The sequence below is a fragment of the Carlito syrichta genome, unplaced genomic scaffold, assembly GCF_000164805.1.
Source record: "Carlito syrichta isolate Samal-C Ts95f unplaced genomic scaffold, Tarsius_syrichta-2.0.1 Scaffold288187, whole genome shotgun sequence".
In the NCBI taxonomy this organism is placed as follows: domain Eukaryota; kingdom Metazoa; phylum Chordata; class Mammalia; order Primates; family Tarsiidae; genus Carlito; species Carlito syrichta.
In genome coordinates, this window is record NW_007232283.1 from 170,587 (window position 1) to 185,705 (window position 15,119).

Consider the following 15,119-nt stretch of genomic DNA (forward strand, 5'->3'; position numbering starts at 1 on the left):
AATCACCTATTTCTAAAGATTGTAGGTTTTTTTTCTTATTATGGTACATCTCTGCCTGGTGGGTCTCCACTATTGTTGCACATCCCCAAGTTCTTCTATTAAATGTCTGTTTTTGTTAATATTGGATAGTGGTAAGAATTTTGTTTGTAAATAGAATAAGTTTTCAAGCTTCATTCATCGTAAAAGATAATAATTTAATTAGAACATTGGTGAGTTCTTCTACCTGGTTTAGATAACTTAAGAATTTTTCTATTGGGTTTTTTTCTTCTTTTTTTAATATAGTTTTTCAGTTCTATCACTTAATATTATGACTTTAGATGCATTTTAATTGTTATGTATGTATGTATATGTAAAAGTAGTTTTCATTCAAAATATCCTTTCTGAGTTTGGCCTATAGCTGACAAAATAAACCTAATTTATATTCATATGATCGGCCTTACATATATTTTACAGTTCAGTGAAGTTGGGGTTGGGCTTTATAGGTAAGTGAATGCTTTGTAAAGTAACTTTTATGTCTTTTTAGTCCTGTTAGCCCTCCTGTTGTGGATCTGAGAACCATCATGGAAATAGAAGAAAGCAGACAAAAGTGTGGAGCTACACCAAAGTCACATTTAGGGTTGGTTAAAAAAAATTGTAAAAAGAAAGATCATGTCATATTGTATCTCTACCCTAAGAATTGGAAGGACCTGTCGGATCTTTCCTATTATTTTTCTGCATTCAGTGTTAGAGAATGATAAGTTCTTTTCTGGGTAATTTAGTCGCTATAATATTATTTCTTAAATATGTGTTAGAGTAGAATTGATAGACCAGCTCTTGTGGAGTACAATATTACATTCCAGAAACTTGCCTCTAAAGTGGTCGTAGTGGACTATTTCTAAAGAAAAGCTAAAGATTTAAGGCTTATTCTCCTTGAGTTATATCTGTTGGAGGGCTAATATGCAGCCGTTATTTGATGTAGTATAAACTGATATTATCCCTGAAACTTGTAAGCATTTTGATCTAATATAGTAAATCACATCAAATAAATAGAAGACATTATTATTACTTTTATTAAGCAGAAATTAATGTTATTTAATTTAATTTACTTTCTAGCAAAGTGGTTTCTCATGGAGTTAAACTTTCTCAGAAGCAACGAAAAATGATTGCATTGACTACCAAAGAAATCAATTCAGGAATGAATAGCATGGAAACAGTTTTAAACACATCTTCAAAAGCCCCCAAACCAGTAAATGCATGGTATGCTTTTATTTCATTAAAGTTGGCATAGATCTGCACATTAGTAGTTCTTGGCTTTTGAGTGTCCTCCTCACCCCCACACTTCCCTCCTAATGTATTTCTAAAGTCTTTTAAAACATTTCATCTCCCCTTCTTTGCTTTTAAGTTAAAAATTGGAACTTGGCAAACAAAGACTTTTTGTTGTTTATTTTGTTTTAATTTGGGATGTTTTGACATATACATCATGGTTTTCAAGTGGGATTTATTTTTCATATGTGAATATAATTTCTTCTCGGTGTTCTAATTAGCATCTCTTTCTAAAACGATTTAAAGGAATTTATTTTTTTCAATTTTTTTTTTGAGTTGGAGTCTCACTCTGTCACCTAGGCTAGAAGGCAATGGCACGCTCTCGGCCACTGCAGCCTTGACCTGGTGAGCTCCGGCGATCCTTCCACCTCAGCCTTCCAAGTAGCTGGATCTACAGGCATGTGCCACCATGCCTGGCTAATTTTTTTTTATTTTTTATTTTTATTTATTGCTTGAGGTCTCGCCAAGTTACCCAGGCTGGTCTTGAACCTGCAGGCTCAGGCAGTCCTCTCACCTCGGCTTCCCAGAGTGCTGGGATTATAGGCATGAGCCACCATGCTCAACTAATTTTTAATTTTTTTGTAGGAAATAACATATATCTTAGATTTGATAAAAGAAAATCTTAACATAGTTATACTACCAGAATTTTTTGTTCTTCTTCATGCTTCACAAATATTTTTACATGGTTATAATCATAGCTTGTTATTATGACTTTTTAGATTGGAAAATATAGTTTATTTAGAAATTAAATTAAAAAAGAGAGGAGTCACCACTCCAAGGTAGGAGAGGGGACCAAAGTGTAAAAAACATAGCAACGGCCATAGCTCAAAGAGCACAGACCACACCAGAGTTTAGTAAGGAATGGTTATTGTGACTTTTAAACAGTGCTGTTTACCTAACATTTTGTGATATAAGTTTTCTCTATTGGAGTTTACTCACAGTGTCACTGTTAATAAGAATAATCTGCAAAGAGGTCAGGTAACAATTTTGAGATGTATAAGATAGTTTGCACTTCCTGCTTCCCTTCCATCCTTCCTTTTCTTTGTGACCCATATCATCATATCTGGAAACCGGCTCTAGAGAAGTACATGAGTAGTGTGAAGGACAGCAGAGAGAACAATAGAGCCTTGTTTCTCCTACAAGGATGGGGGAGGATCTTGACAGCTAGCCTTGTTCCCTTGGTTTGGGGAATATCTCTTCAGTGTTTCTGAGGCCACATCACTTGTAAACAAGAATATTTTTTCAATTAAAATGTAAATTATATTTTAGAAAAGTGGCAACTAATTTTATTCTAAGTGCTACTAATAGAACTTTATGAATGCCTGTTAGGGCTATTAGTATGTCCAGTGTATGGTCACTGAAAAAGAAAGTAAAACAAGAGGTAGAAAAATCCAAGGACAAGAGAATAGAGGTTAAAACTTGAGAGAATGGGCTTAGCAGAATTTTTAATTTATCAGTATTTGTTAAGCCCCTTCTCAATGTAAGGCACTGTGCTGGTTTCTGATGATAAAGCAATACATAAGATTTGGCCACTGCCTCATAGGAATTATGGTATGAATGTTGCAACACTGAGAGGGTAAAACTGGGAACTGTCGTGGTACTAAATAGATTACAACTTGAGAGAATTAACTAAGCTCACGAGGAAGCTTTTGACTTAGTAATATTGTTTTAGCCATGTCTCCAGTCATTTTCCTTATTTAAAAGCAAAAAGTAAATCAAAAGGTTTCACTTGTTTTCTTGGAGGCATTTTCCTTAGAGCTCTTTCTTCTTTTGTGATCTGTACTGGGTCTTTTCCTAACTTATTGATTATCTGTCATCTTGAGACTTCACTTAACGGTCATTTTGGAAATTCTATTTGCTTCCCTAACATGTTTGATCCCTAGTTTTCCAGATCTGTGTTTCTGTTTCTTAGATTACTCCTTGTTTTGATGCAGTGTAACTCCAGTAGTTATCTCATGAAGTATGTATATAACATATATTTTTGGAACTCTTATATTCATGAAAATGTTTTTATTTTTTCCTTCATTCTTGACTGATTGTTAGATTGGAACAGGATTCTAAATTAGAAATCATCTGAAGAATTTACTGAATGCCAATCCATTCCCTGTTCTTTTTATGTTACCTTCTGTCTCCTTACCCACATTTTTTTTTTTTTTCTTTCTGGAAACTTATAAGGTATTTTCTCTATGCCTAGTGTTCTGAAATTTTAAATAATGTATCGTGAAGTAGGTCTTTTTTGATACATTGTTCTGGGTTCTTGGACTCTTTTAATTAAGAATATGTCTTTAAGTTTTAGGAAACTCTCACATCCTATTACTTTGATACTTTTACTCATTATTTTCTCTACAATTTACATTCATCACATATTGGTTCTCCTGGATGTCTCTAATTTTCATTTTCTATTGTTTTCATTTGTGCCTTTTATTTTACTTTTTAGAACATTTCCCTGACTTTTTCAACTATTAAAATCTTTAGTTGTCATGAGCTTTCTCGTTTGTTGACAGCAACTTTTTTGTGTTTAACAGTCTGTTGTTAAAGATCTCTGTACTCTGTAAACATTTTCACTCTTTAGTATATACCCAACAGAAACATATGCACATATGCACCAGGCAACATGTATAAGAATGTTTATATCATTATTACTTGTTAATAGTCAAAACTGGAAATAACCATGTCTATTAGTAATAAATGGATAAATTATAGTTTATTTTTGTAGTAGAATACTTCACAGTGATGAAAAAGAATAAATTATGACTAAATACAATAATGTGAATGAATCTTAACAATTTAATATTGACCAGAAGAAGCCAATCAGAAAAAAAATTGTACTTGTTAGAAAGTTAAAAATAGCTATTGATTTACATTCATGTTTTATCCGTTCTTTACATATTTTAGTTTATTATGTTTTGCTTTTATTATATTGATTGTTTTGTTCTTAAATTCTAACTAGAAGCTCTGTGTGCCTATATGGAACAGGTAGACTGTTAGATGTGACTATAGGATGGCTTACAGTATCTTTAGTTGACCCCCTCAATAGGGTTATCCAATAACTCTTTGGTCTTTATCAGTTTCTCTAAAGAACTGTCTTTTAATTTTTTTTGCTGGAGAGGTATATATTTGGTTGCCAGCAATCTGGAAGCTGGGTAAGGAGGTTAAGCCTGGGCCTGAGCCATTTGTTGTAGATTTGCACACGATTCACCATTTGGTGTATAGATTTTGTACACAACAGTTCACTGTTGTCTTCCTCTATTAGTAATGACTTTGAATCACATTTCCCTTCTGCTTAGGTAAAGGAAGTGTAGTCTTGTGACCACATGTAGCCAGGAAAGATACCTGGCATTCTCAACACTCCACGAGTAAATTTTGAAATAGTTTTCATATTTTGTCCTCATATTTACTTCAGGATTTGATACATAAAATGCATCTAATGTCTGCACGCCTTTCCAGAGTTCTGAGTGTCACACCCTCACACTACACACCTTATGACTATTCGGTCGTTCTTTATATCTGCTCTGCTGCATCAGTTACCACTACAGCTCTTTGCTATCCTACAAAAATGTGTTCTATTTTTAGTCTGCCATTGTCTTAATATCTAATCCTTTTGACCCTGTGGGTTTATACTTTCATGAGTACTTTCCTGCTCACTTTATGTAGGATCTTGGGGAAAGTATTCCAGTGAACATTCATCTGAAACTTCAAATTTAGGAAAAAATTTATCCACAGTAATTATTAGTAGCATGAGCACAGAGTCCCACATTGAAGGGACTACCTATCTATAAATTTTAAAAAATCTATTATGCCATACTAAGGAGAATTCTAAGATGTAAAGAAAAATGTCATAAAATTTAGCAAAAAACATAATCAAGGTATTTTTCTGTGAAAATAATTTGATGCTATCAAATATAAGTGATGTTAGTTATACATTTATTTAATGAAAACATGATTGGAAATCTTAAGTCCAAAAAAGTGAGTAATTTTATATATCTTAGGATACTAAGAAAATTTATCTAACTGACCAATTATGGATAATTTAGACATAGATATTATAGTATTCTGAATTTTTGATAATCATAGATATTCTGAACTATTATCAAGTTCAAGTGTATTGTTTAAAATTAATAATTTATGCCTTTCTTATGGCTACCTAGTATTATACCTTGGAGATGTTACAGATTTAGTTCCAGACAACCTCAATAAAATGGATATCTCAGTAAAGCAAGTCACACCAATGTTTTGGTTCCCCAATGCATGTACAAGTTATGTTTATACTATGCTATAGTCCGTTAAGTGTACAGTAGCACTGTTTAAAAAAAAATGCATATACCTTAATTTAGAATTTTTTTATTACTAAAAAATGCTAACGATCATCAGAGACTTTCTTCAGGAAGTCATAATCTTTTACAGGTAGAGGGCCTTGCCTTGATGTTGATGACTAGTGATTGATCAGGGTGGTGCCTTCCTCACTAAGCGTAATCATTTCTAGCTTTTGATTTAAAGTGAGACAGACAACTCTTTCTTTTACTTAAATACTTAGAGGCCATTGGAAGGTTGTTAACTGGCCGACTTTCCAGGTTGTGACTCAGGGAATAGGAAGGCCTGAGGAGAGGGAAAGAGATGGGGAACTGCCAGCTGGTGGAGCAACCAGAACAAAAACAACATTTATATAGACACGGTTTGTGGTGCTCCAAAATAATTAGTCACAGTAACATCAAAGATCACACATCACCATCACAGATAAAATAATAATGAAAACATTTGAAATCCTGAGAATTACTGAAATGTGACACAGAGACACAAAGTGAACTCATGCTATTGGGGAAAAAAGGCACCAATAGACTTGCTCAATGCAGGATTGCCACCGGCCTTCAATGTGTTTAAAAACACAGTATCTGTTAAGCACAAAAAAGAGAAGCACAACAAGATAAGGTTCACCTGCATTTTTATCTTAAGGATCTTTTAAACTCATTTCTGCAAAATTCTTTTGAATATATGCACTGCTTTTATTTATACTCATTAAACAGTGAGCAGAGTTAAATTTGTAAAATATGTGTTATATACATTAAAATGCACATATAAATAATTTTACATCTATATTTAAATAAATTATATAAGACATACATATAATTTGTCGCTAGATTATAGGAATTTTATCCTAAGTTAATGGCATGGCTCAGTGAGTTTGTTAGAAAAGTAATGCATTTATATAAAATACTTAATGTTTGGTATTTAGGAACTCTATGGATTTTTAGTGTACGTTGAAATAATCATTATTAAATTGTTACAAAATTGTATTTGAATCCTTACAAGACTAATGAGCTCTAGATATAACATTAATTATTGAATGACTGTAAGGTGATATGCTGCTTTGGATGATTTTAAAATTATAAGAAAACCACATTATTCAGTATATCACTTGACTTTTAATCAGATACACATAGAATGTAAATAGTTGTAATATAGCTTGAAGTAAAAATGGAATAGATTGGTTTTAAAAAAAATTTGAATAATTTAAACTTTTCTCTGTTTTGGAAAAGTAGGAAGTTAATCTGAAAATAACTTGAATCAGGTTTACAGGTTGTATTCATAGAGTATATTCATGACTGCTGACTCAGCTGTAAATTTTTTGTTTGTTTTTGTTTTCTTTGAGTAAAAGTCTCACTCTGTCACCCAGGCTAGGATTGCAATGGCATGCTCACGGTCACTGCATCCCCTGCAGCCTCGACCTGCTGGGCTCAGGTGTTCCTTCTGCCTCAGCCTTCCAGGTAGCTGGAGCCACAAGTGCACACAAACAAACCCAACTAATTTTTTGATTTATTGGCAAGACAAGGGCTCACCAAGTTGCCCAGGCAGTCCTCTCACCTCTGCCCCTGAAAGTGCTGGGAAGGATTACAGGTGTGAGCCACTGCACCCGGCAAAGTTTTTGTTTTTTTTTTTTTTAATAAAGATACATTTGCATCATCTGAAGAATCGTCTAATTAGATTTTATTTCTTTAGATTTTCTTACTTTATATAATAGTACGATTAATGTGCAGTTCATTAGCAAATCACAAGTTAGCCCTTTACATCTCCTTGTAGTTATGGTAGGATTTTCACTGGTCTGTTCACATATTCATTTGCCTAGTCTGTACAACTTCCAGTATATAGTTGTACTTCTGCTGCTTCCAGTTAGGTATGGCAATGAAATTATTAGAGATAACTGGTTTTTGTACTAAAATGTAGTTCTAACCAGTTTTTAAAATTTAATGTGAAAACACTGTTTATGGGATTTGGCCACTTTTCAATATCAAATGTTTTACTTGGAAAATTAATAGAACATTTCTTTTTTTTGTTTTTTTGAGTTGGAGTTTCACTCTGTCACCCAAGCTGGAGTGCAGGGGCATGCTCACAGCCACTGCAGCCTCCACTTGCTGGGTTCAGGTGATCTTTCCACCTCAGCCTTCCAAGTAGTGGAAATATAGGTGTGTGCCACCACACCTGGCTAATTTTTTGATTTATTGTAGAGATGAGGTCTCGCCAAGTTTCCTGGGCTGGTCTCAAACCTATGGGCTCAGGCAACCCTCTCACCTTGGCCGGCCTCCCAAAGATTATAGGCGTGAGCCACCGCAACTGGCCTCCACCAACCCTTTTCTGTTTTACTTGTCTCACGTCCCGACTTGTGTCCCCCCCCCAATAGATTATTTACAGTGACATTTTTGTCTCTGTTTCAGTTTCTGGACAGCCCAATGTATGACATTAGGACAATGGCATTTAATTATGCATTTTTAAAAGATTTTAATTTCTAAAGATATATACTGAGATGTTTACAGATAAAATAATACTCTCCGTGATTTGCTTCAAAATGCAAGTTTTGGTGGGGAGATTGAAAGTCTAAAAAAAATAAATAAATAACAGAAACGAAGCAATTATGAAAACCTAATCAAAAACAGAAAGAAAGATACAAGAGGAAAACAGAAAACAATAAACTAAAACAAAAACCAAAAAAACCCAAGCAGAACAAACAAACAAAAAACTCAGCTCTTGGGCAGTTCCTGTAACTTCACCTTCCTTTCAGCTGTGGTCTCCAAGTCCTCCCCTTTGGTCTCAGCCTGGCTGATAGGGTTGTTCTCAGCATGAGTCAGATGCCCCACAGACTTGTCAGAGGAGTGTGGACCAGATCTGGACCCACCTGGCTTGCTGCCCTCCCACTCAGATCTGACATGTCTGTGCCTGTTCAGCATGGGGGAGGGGTGTCTGTATCTCTGAATTTGATGAGATAACCTCTAGGTTCCAGATTGGGGGGCTGTGTGGAGCTGGGTGGGACAGGGCATGTTTCTGCCTGATCCTGGGACAGAGAAAAGCTCTGGCCAGCATTTCTGATGGTAGGACTCCTCTCCAGCTCTCCCCAACCTGCTTTCTCCATAAATCTGGGGCTCCAGCCACTTTGCTATCACAGGAGATGGTGTGGCCAGGCTCTGGGTGATAAAGATCAGCTGTACTCCGCAGGCATTTCTCAGGAGAGCCCCAGAACAGCACAGTCCTGTGTACCGGGCTCCAATCTCAGGGTGGTGGGGAGTTGCAGTCACCTCCGTAGGAGAGCCCCTTGTGCATGAACCCAAGTCTCTTCTCAGACAGACTTTTTCTCACCCACTGGCACACACCCACTCACGCAGAGAGTCTTTGTGGATGCCTGCTTTTGAGGAGACTCACAGTCCAACCCGTGACTTTGCCATCTTGCTGGAAATTACAAAATTTCATCTTCAAAGCAAAATTTCAGGACTGCTTTAGCTGAGACAAAATCTCCATTAATTTTCATGTGGGCACAAATGTCCAGAATCCATAAAACTTCTGTGACTGTGAAGATGAAAAATAGCTGGAGCTTATGAATTAGGAAAGTGGAATTGTGGGGAGCCAGACACTTTCAGATTATAGTGTAGTCAGTGGAAAGAACAACAGAGCATATTGAGGGAAATCAGGCCCTCTACCAGTATCACACTGCCTTAATTCCTTTTGTGGTACCATAACATACAAGAGACTGGGTGATTAATAACGGACGGAAGTTTATTGACTCAGTTCTGGAGGCTGGAAAGTTCAGCATTGAGGTTCTGGCTTCTGACAAGGGCCTTCTTGCCCCAACATAGTACTGTGGAGGGAATCGCATGGAAGAAGGGTGAGAGGGCAAGAGAGGGTAAGCCCTGTCCTCCCCATAATGGCATGACTTAAACACCACCAGTATCACACAATGATAATTAAATCTCAGCATGAATTTGGAAGAAGCAAACATTCAAACCATAGCACACACTGTCTTGATTACTGTGATTTGTTTTGTCTTCTTCCAACATTACATAATTTTTTAAAAGAATGCTTTGAGTAATCTAGGTTCTTTGTATTTTCATACAAATTTTAGAATCAGTTTGTATATTTTTACAATTAAAAAAACTGGTGAGATTAATTTTTAGAATAGATATAGGTCTTTATAGATTGTTTTTGTTATTTTTGGTAATTTGTTTTTTTAAATATGTATTTGTCCATTTTATGTAACTTGTCAAAATTTATTTGCATCAGTGTATTGATAACATTTCCTTATTATCCTTTTAAATTCCTGATATCTTGTATAAGTTATCAATCGCTTCATAATAAATTATTCCTAAACAGCTGCTTAAAACAACCAACATCTTGTATCTCACAGTTCCTTTTGGTCAGAAATTTTACCTGGGTGCCTTTGGCTCAAGGTCTTGCATGATGCTGCAATCCAAGTTCACCCAGGGCTGTAATCATTTCAAGGCCTGACTTGGAGAGGATTATCTTCCAAGCACATTCACAGGGATATAAAATTCTGGATTGACATATTTTCTCCCCTTTCATCATATTAAAGATGCCTTTGTATTTTCTTTTGGGCATCATTGTTTCTATTAACAAGCTAGTCATTTTCATATTGTGTTATATTTCTGTGGCTGCTTTCAGGATTTTCTGCTTATCTTTGGCTTTCAGCTATTTATCTATGATGTACCTATGGTTTTCTCTGTTTTATCTTCTCTGGGGCTTGCCAGAAGATTTGAGTCTTTAAGTTTATGTCTTCCACCAAATTTGGGAAATGTTTGGCCATTGTTTCTCTAAACGTTTTTGTCTGCCATATCTTTCTCCTCTGTTTCTGGGACTCCATTTAGACGTATGGTAAGCCTTTTGATATTCCAAAAGTCACCATAGGATAATGTTTTTTAATCATTTCTTCTCTCTATTCTTCAGATTTCAAAACTTTCTGTCAATTTATCTTCAGATTTACTGACTCTTTAATCCATCCGGTGAATTTTGTTTTTTATATATTGAATTAAAAATTTTAGAATTTTCATTTTGTTCTTTTTTATAGTTTATTTTCCTTTGCTGAGCTTACCTATTCTTTAATTCATTTTGAACATTTTGTTGTTGTATCGGAAGCATAGTTACAGTAGCTATTCTTAATATAATTGCTAATTTTAACAACTGAATTTCCAGAGTTGATCTCCATTGATTGCTTTTTCTTATGGCATAGCTTTGATTATTTTGCAGTTGGCAGCAAGAATTCAGCATCACATTGAAAACTAATTATATAGTATTGTAAGATATTTGGTATGCATTCTCTTACAGTTTCCTTGTAAATTCCAGCAATGCCCTTTTACAAGATGAATGCTTACACATTTGCTTTCTTTTGCAGGACATCTTCTCTACATTCAGTTTCATCCAAGTCTTTCCGAGATTTCTTACTAGAAGAAAAAAAGTTTGTTATTGGCCATAGTTCAGGGGATCATGTCAAAAAAGTTTGTTTTAAAGGAATTGAAAATTCTCAGGATCCAAAGGTTTTAAGGTAATAGAACAAAACTAATACCTGTTCTAACTTAAAATATTCCATGGTAGTTGTGTGTTCTGTGATACTATTTAAAGCTTTATGAGGCAGATTTTTATACACCCTGTTGCCTTCAAATTAAAATTAACTTGTCTGTTGCTTCCCCTTTTTGTTGAAACAGTTTTTGAGGTATAATTGACTTAAAATAAATTCCATATATTTAAAGTATGTATTATGAAATTTTGGCATATGTGTACACCTGTGAAGCCATACCTACATTCAATATAGGGAACATTATCGCCATTTTCATGCCCCTTTGAATCTCTTCCCTGCTCCTAACTGTATCTTCTCCCCAATGACTAATCTGCTTCTGTCAATATAGACTAGCTTGTATATTTTAGAGTTTTATGTCAATGGAATCATACAGTATGTACTCCTTTAAAAACCTCTCTTCTTTTACTGAACATAATTATTTTGAGATTCAGCCATGTTGTTATATATATCAGTTGATTCCATTTATCAGTTGATTCCACTTTATTGCTGAAAAGTATTTCATTGTATGGGTTATACCAAGAGTCAGTTTGTAACTGTGCATCTACTGATGGACCTTTGAGTGTTTCCAGTTTTTTCTCTGGGTATATTTGATACTGCTTTTGACAGTCCCATGTATTTTTAAAAGATTTTTCATATTTTAAGTGCATAAATGAAACATAAAAATCTGTCCATAATTTAAAAGCAGTATTTTGATAAAATGTCTTCACCAAAATACTATGTAAATTATCTTATTGTTCAAAAGGTAACATTCTTGGGGCATTAGATATGCTGATGTTGGAAGAAAAAAATGTTTCAAATTGGTAGACTAAATGGAAATTTTTTAAAAGTTTCTGCTAATATGACAACTCCCAAAGATATTAATTCCTAGAGTGTTTTAGATAAAGTAACAATGTATTTTAAAATGTCATTTGTGACCAGACTGATGTTTTATGTAATGGTAAACCCTTTATTTCACTGATTGCCAAACCTTCTTTTTCCTCCTAAACTCTTTTTAAAAATAAGATCTTTTGTCAAATTCCAATGTGTCAAACAGATAATATAAGCTTCTCAACCTGAAGCAAAGAGAGGGGACTAGGAACTATACTAGTTTAACCTAACCTTACCTGTCCTGTGGGTAACTCCTGATACATTGTCAAGGTCTTCTAGCAACGTTATTTATAAACTACTAGTTTAGATAAAATGTTTAGACATTTTTATTGTTGATATTGTGACTATCTTCCAGATATGTTCATTTAGAAATAAAGTTCTTGAACCATTTTTTTAAAATACAGAAAATTACAGCTCAGAAAGGATATGAAGATGTCATCTCTCTAACTTTTCAAATAGTTCTAGCAACAGTATCCTATTTTAAAATTAAAATCTTATAGTATAATGGTAAAAGTTCAGGGTCCACTTATGAGTGAGAACATGTGGTACTCAGTTCTTTGTTTCTGTGATAAATCACTTAGTAAGATATACTCTAAATCCATTCCATTCAAGTTGCTGTGAAGTCCATAATTTTGTTCTTTATGACTGTGTCATATTCCATCATGTATATGTTGTACATTTTTAGTATCTAGTCTAGTTTTTATGGGCAGCATGGTTAGTTCCATGTCTTTGCGATTGTAAATAGTGCTGCAGTAAATATGCATGTGCAAATATCTTTTCTGTACAGTGATTTAAGTTCCTCTGGGTATATTCCCAGAAGGAGAATTGCTGGGTCGAATGAAAGGTTAATTTATCGTGCTTTTAGGAATTGCCACATTGTTTTCCATAGAGGTTGAACTAGTTTGCATTCCCACCAGCGGTGTAGAAGCATTCCCTTTTCACTGCATCTTCACCAGCATGTTGTTTTTGTTTTATTAATGGTAGCCATTCTTATTGGAGTTAGGAATACTATAAGGAAGGGATCGGCAGTAGCCAGAAACTGCCAGGAGAGGGAGGATGAGTGTATGGAAAATTTTGTGTATGTGCTGGTGAGGGATTGGGTGTGTGAATGGCTGACTGAAGACTAGGGAGCTAGCAGCCAGGGCTCTCCTGGTGCAGCAGCTGGTGCCATAGCTGCTGGACGTGGACCCTAGCAAATCCCAGGATGAAGCCGAGTGCCATTTCCTTTTTTTTTTTTTTTTAAATCAACAAAACCTTTCCTGGGAAGAAAATGCTGGGAGAGACTGTCTCAGTGGGGGCTTGTGAGCAAGTGGCCAGGACCCTGGTGCAACATCTGATGCTGCAGCTTCTCTACTTGGTACCTGGCTCTTCCAGGTCATAGAAGCCAAGTGCCATTTTTTTCCTTTAAAACGGTCAAAAGTTTACCTGTGAAAAAGTGGCAGGGAAAGACCATCACCCCAGGCTCTGCTTCACCACTGCAACAGGAGAGACTGCCAGCTCAAGGCTTTATTTCACCACTTCAGAGCCTGGCAGGGCATAGGCAACAGGGACTGCAGAGGGAGTACAGAGGTAAAGTCCCACAGACAAGGACAAGAGAGGCACCCCACCACCATCACAAGGGGGCAGGAAAGTGCTCCGACATGTTCACCGTGGAACAATATACCTGATCTCTGTGACTGGCGTATCAACTACTCAGGTATTGTTCGTGACCCAGAGGGAATATCCTGAAACCACAAACTTCGGAGGGACCTAACAAGGGCTAAGTCCCAGGCTCCCCGCCCCCCGCCATAATCCAGCCATGGGACAAAAGGTGTGGCCAGAAAAGAACGAGGAAGGACTCAAAGAGATCAGTGTGCCCCATCCCCTGTTTATTCTAATTTCAAAAACTACACGAGACAGCAGAGCTTCCCATTCACCATCCTCTTTCAGAATAGAACAAATCTAGAGGCTGCATCAGGGAAGAATAGAAATCTGAGCAAATATCAGAAGGGAAAGCCTCTCCCATTGATGCTGAATAACAGAACTAAAGAGAAAAACAAGAGATCTGTTACAAATGAGGAAAAACCAATGGAGGACCACAGGCAATTTCAAGTATACCCAAGACAAAACTCCTGAAAAATCAGACCTTGATGTCCAAACAATGGAAGTCACCAACGACTGACCCCAGAATACGACAGGGATTAGGGAATGGATGGAAAGTGTGAATAAGACTCAAGAAAGATAACATGCAACACTGAAATAACTTGTAACAGATTTTGGCAATACAAAAATTTCATCCAGGAAATAATAAGATGACAAGCATGGAAAGCAGAATTAAGCTAGCTGAAGAAACAGTCTCAGAATTTGAAGACCAGAATGTGGAATTAACCTGATCTGTAAAAAAAAGGGAAAGAAGACTCAGAAAGAAAGAATAAAGCCTACAAGAGATGTGCGATTATATCAAGAGGCCGAACCTATGCCTGATTGGTATCCCAGAAGAAGAATGGGAAATGGAGAACAACTTGGAGCAAGTATTCCAGGAGGTAATCCAAGAAAACCTTCCCCATCTCACCAGAGATATGACCAGCCAAGCAAAAGAGATACAGAGAACTCCTACGAGACATCAAATGAGAAGACCAACCCCTAGACACATAGTAATTAACCTACACAAAGTAGGCACTAAAGAAAAAATCCTAAAGGCAGCCAGAGAGAAAGGTCAGACTACCTACTGGGGCAAATCAGTCCGAATAACAGCAGACCTATTGACTGAAATACTACAAGCAAGAAGGAACTGGAGCCCTATATTCAAAGTCATCAAAAATAAACAATTTCAACCAAGAATTTCCTATCCTCAGCTACATCGGTGATGGAGAATTGAAATCCTTCCCAGACAGCCACTCCTTAAGAGGTTATGCAACTTCCAGTCCAACTCTACAGGAGACACTTAAAAAGGTATTAAGCATAGTAGAAAGAAGAAAAAAGAACAACCAGACACTTCCCAAGAGAATGGCAGAGCACAGAAGCATCAGAGAATACAAGAAGCTTAAAAACACACATATACATCAAGAAGCTTAAAACACACATATACATCAACTCCAAATCCAAAAGAAAACAAGGATAC

General features: G+C 35.9%; 1 protein-coding gene across 1 annotated transcript in view; it reads left to right on the forward strand.

The window, feature by feature from the left end:
- IBTK (inhibitor of Bruton tyrosine kinase) overlaps nucleotides 1–15,119 on the forward strand; it is a 94,225-nt gene that overhangs the window by 62,841 nt on the left and 16,265 nt on the right. The window contains exons 24-26 of the mRNA XM_021710149.1: nucleotides 524–616; nucleotides 1,093–1,236; nucleotides 10,970–11,119. Coding sequence (XP_021565824.1) covers nucleotides 524–616; nucleotides 1,093–1,236; nucleotides 10,970–11,119 — 387 coding nt within the window. The remainder of the gene's footprint in view (nucleotides 1–523; nucleotides 617–1,092; nucleotides 1,237–10,969; nucleotides 11,120–15,119) is intronic.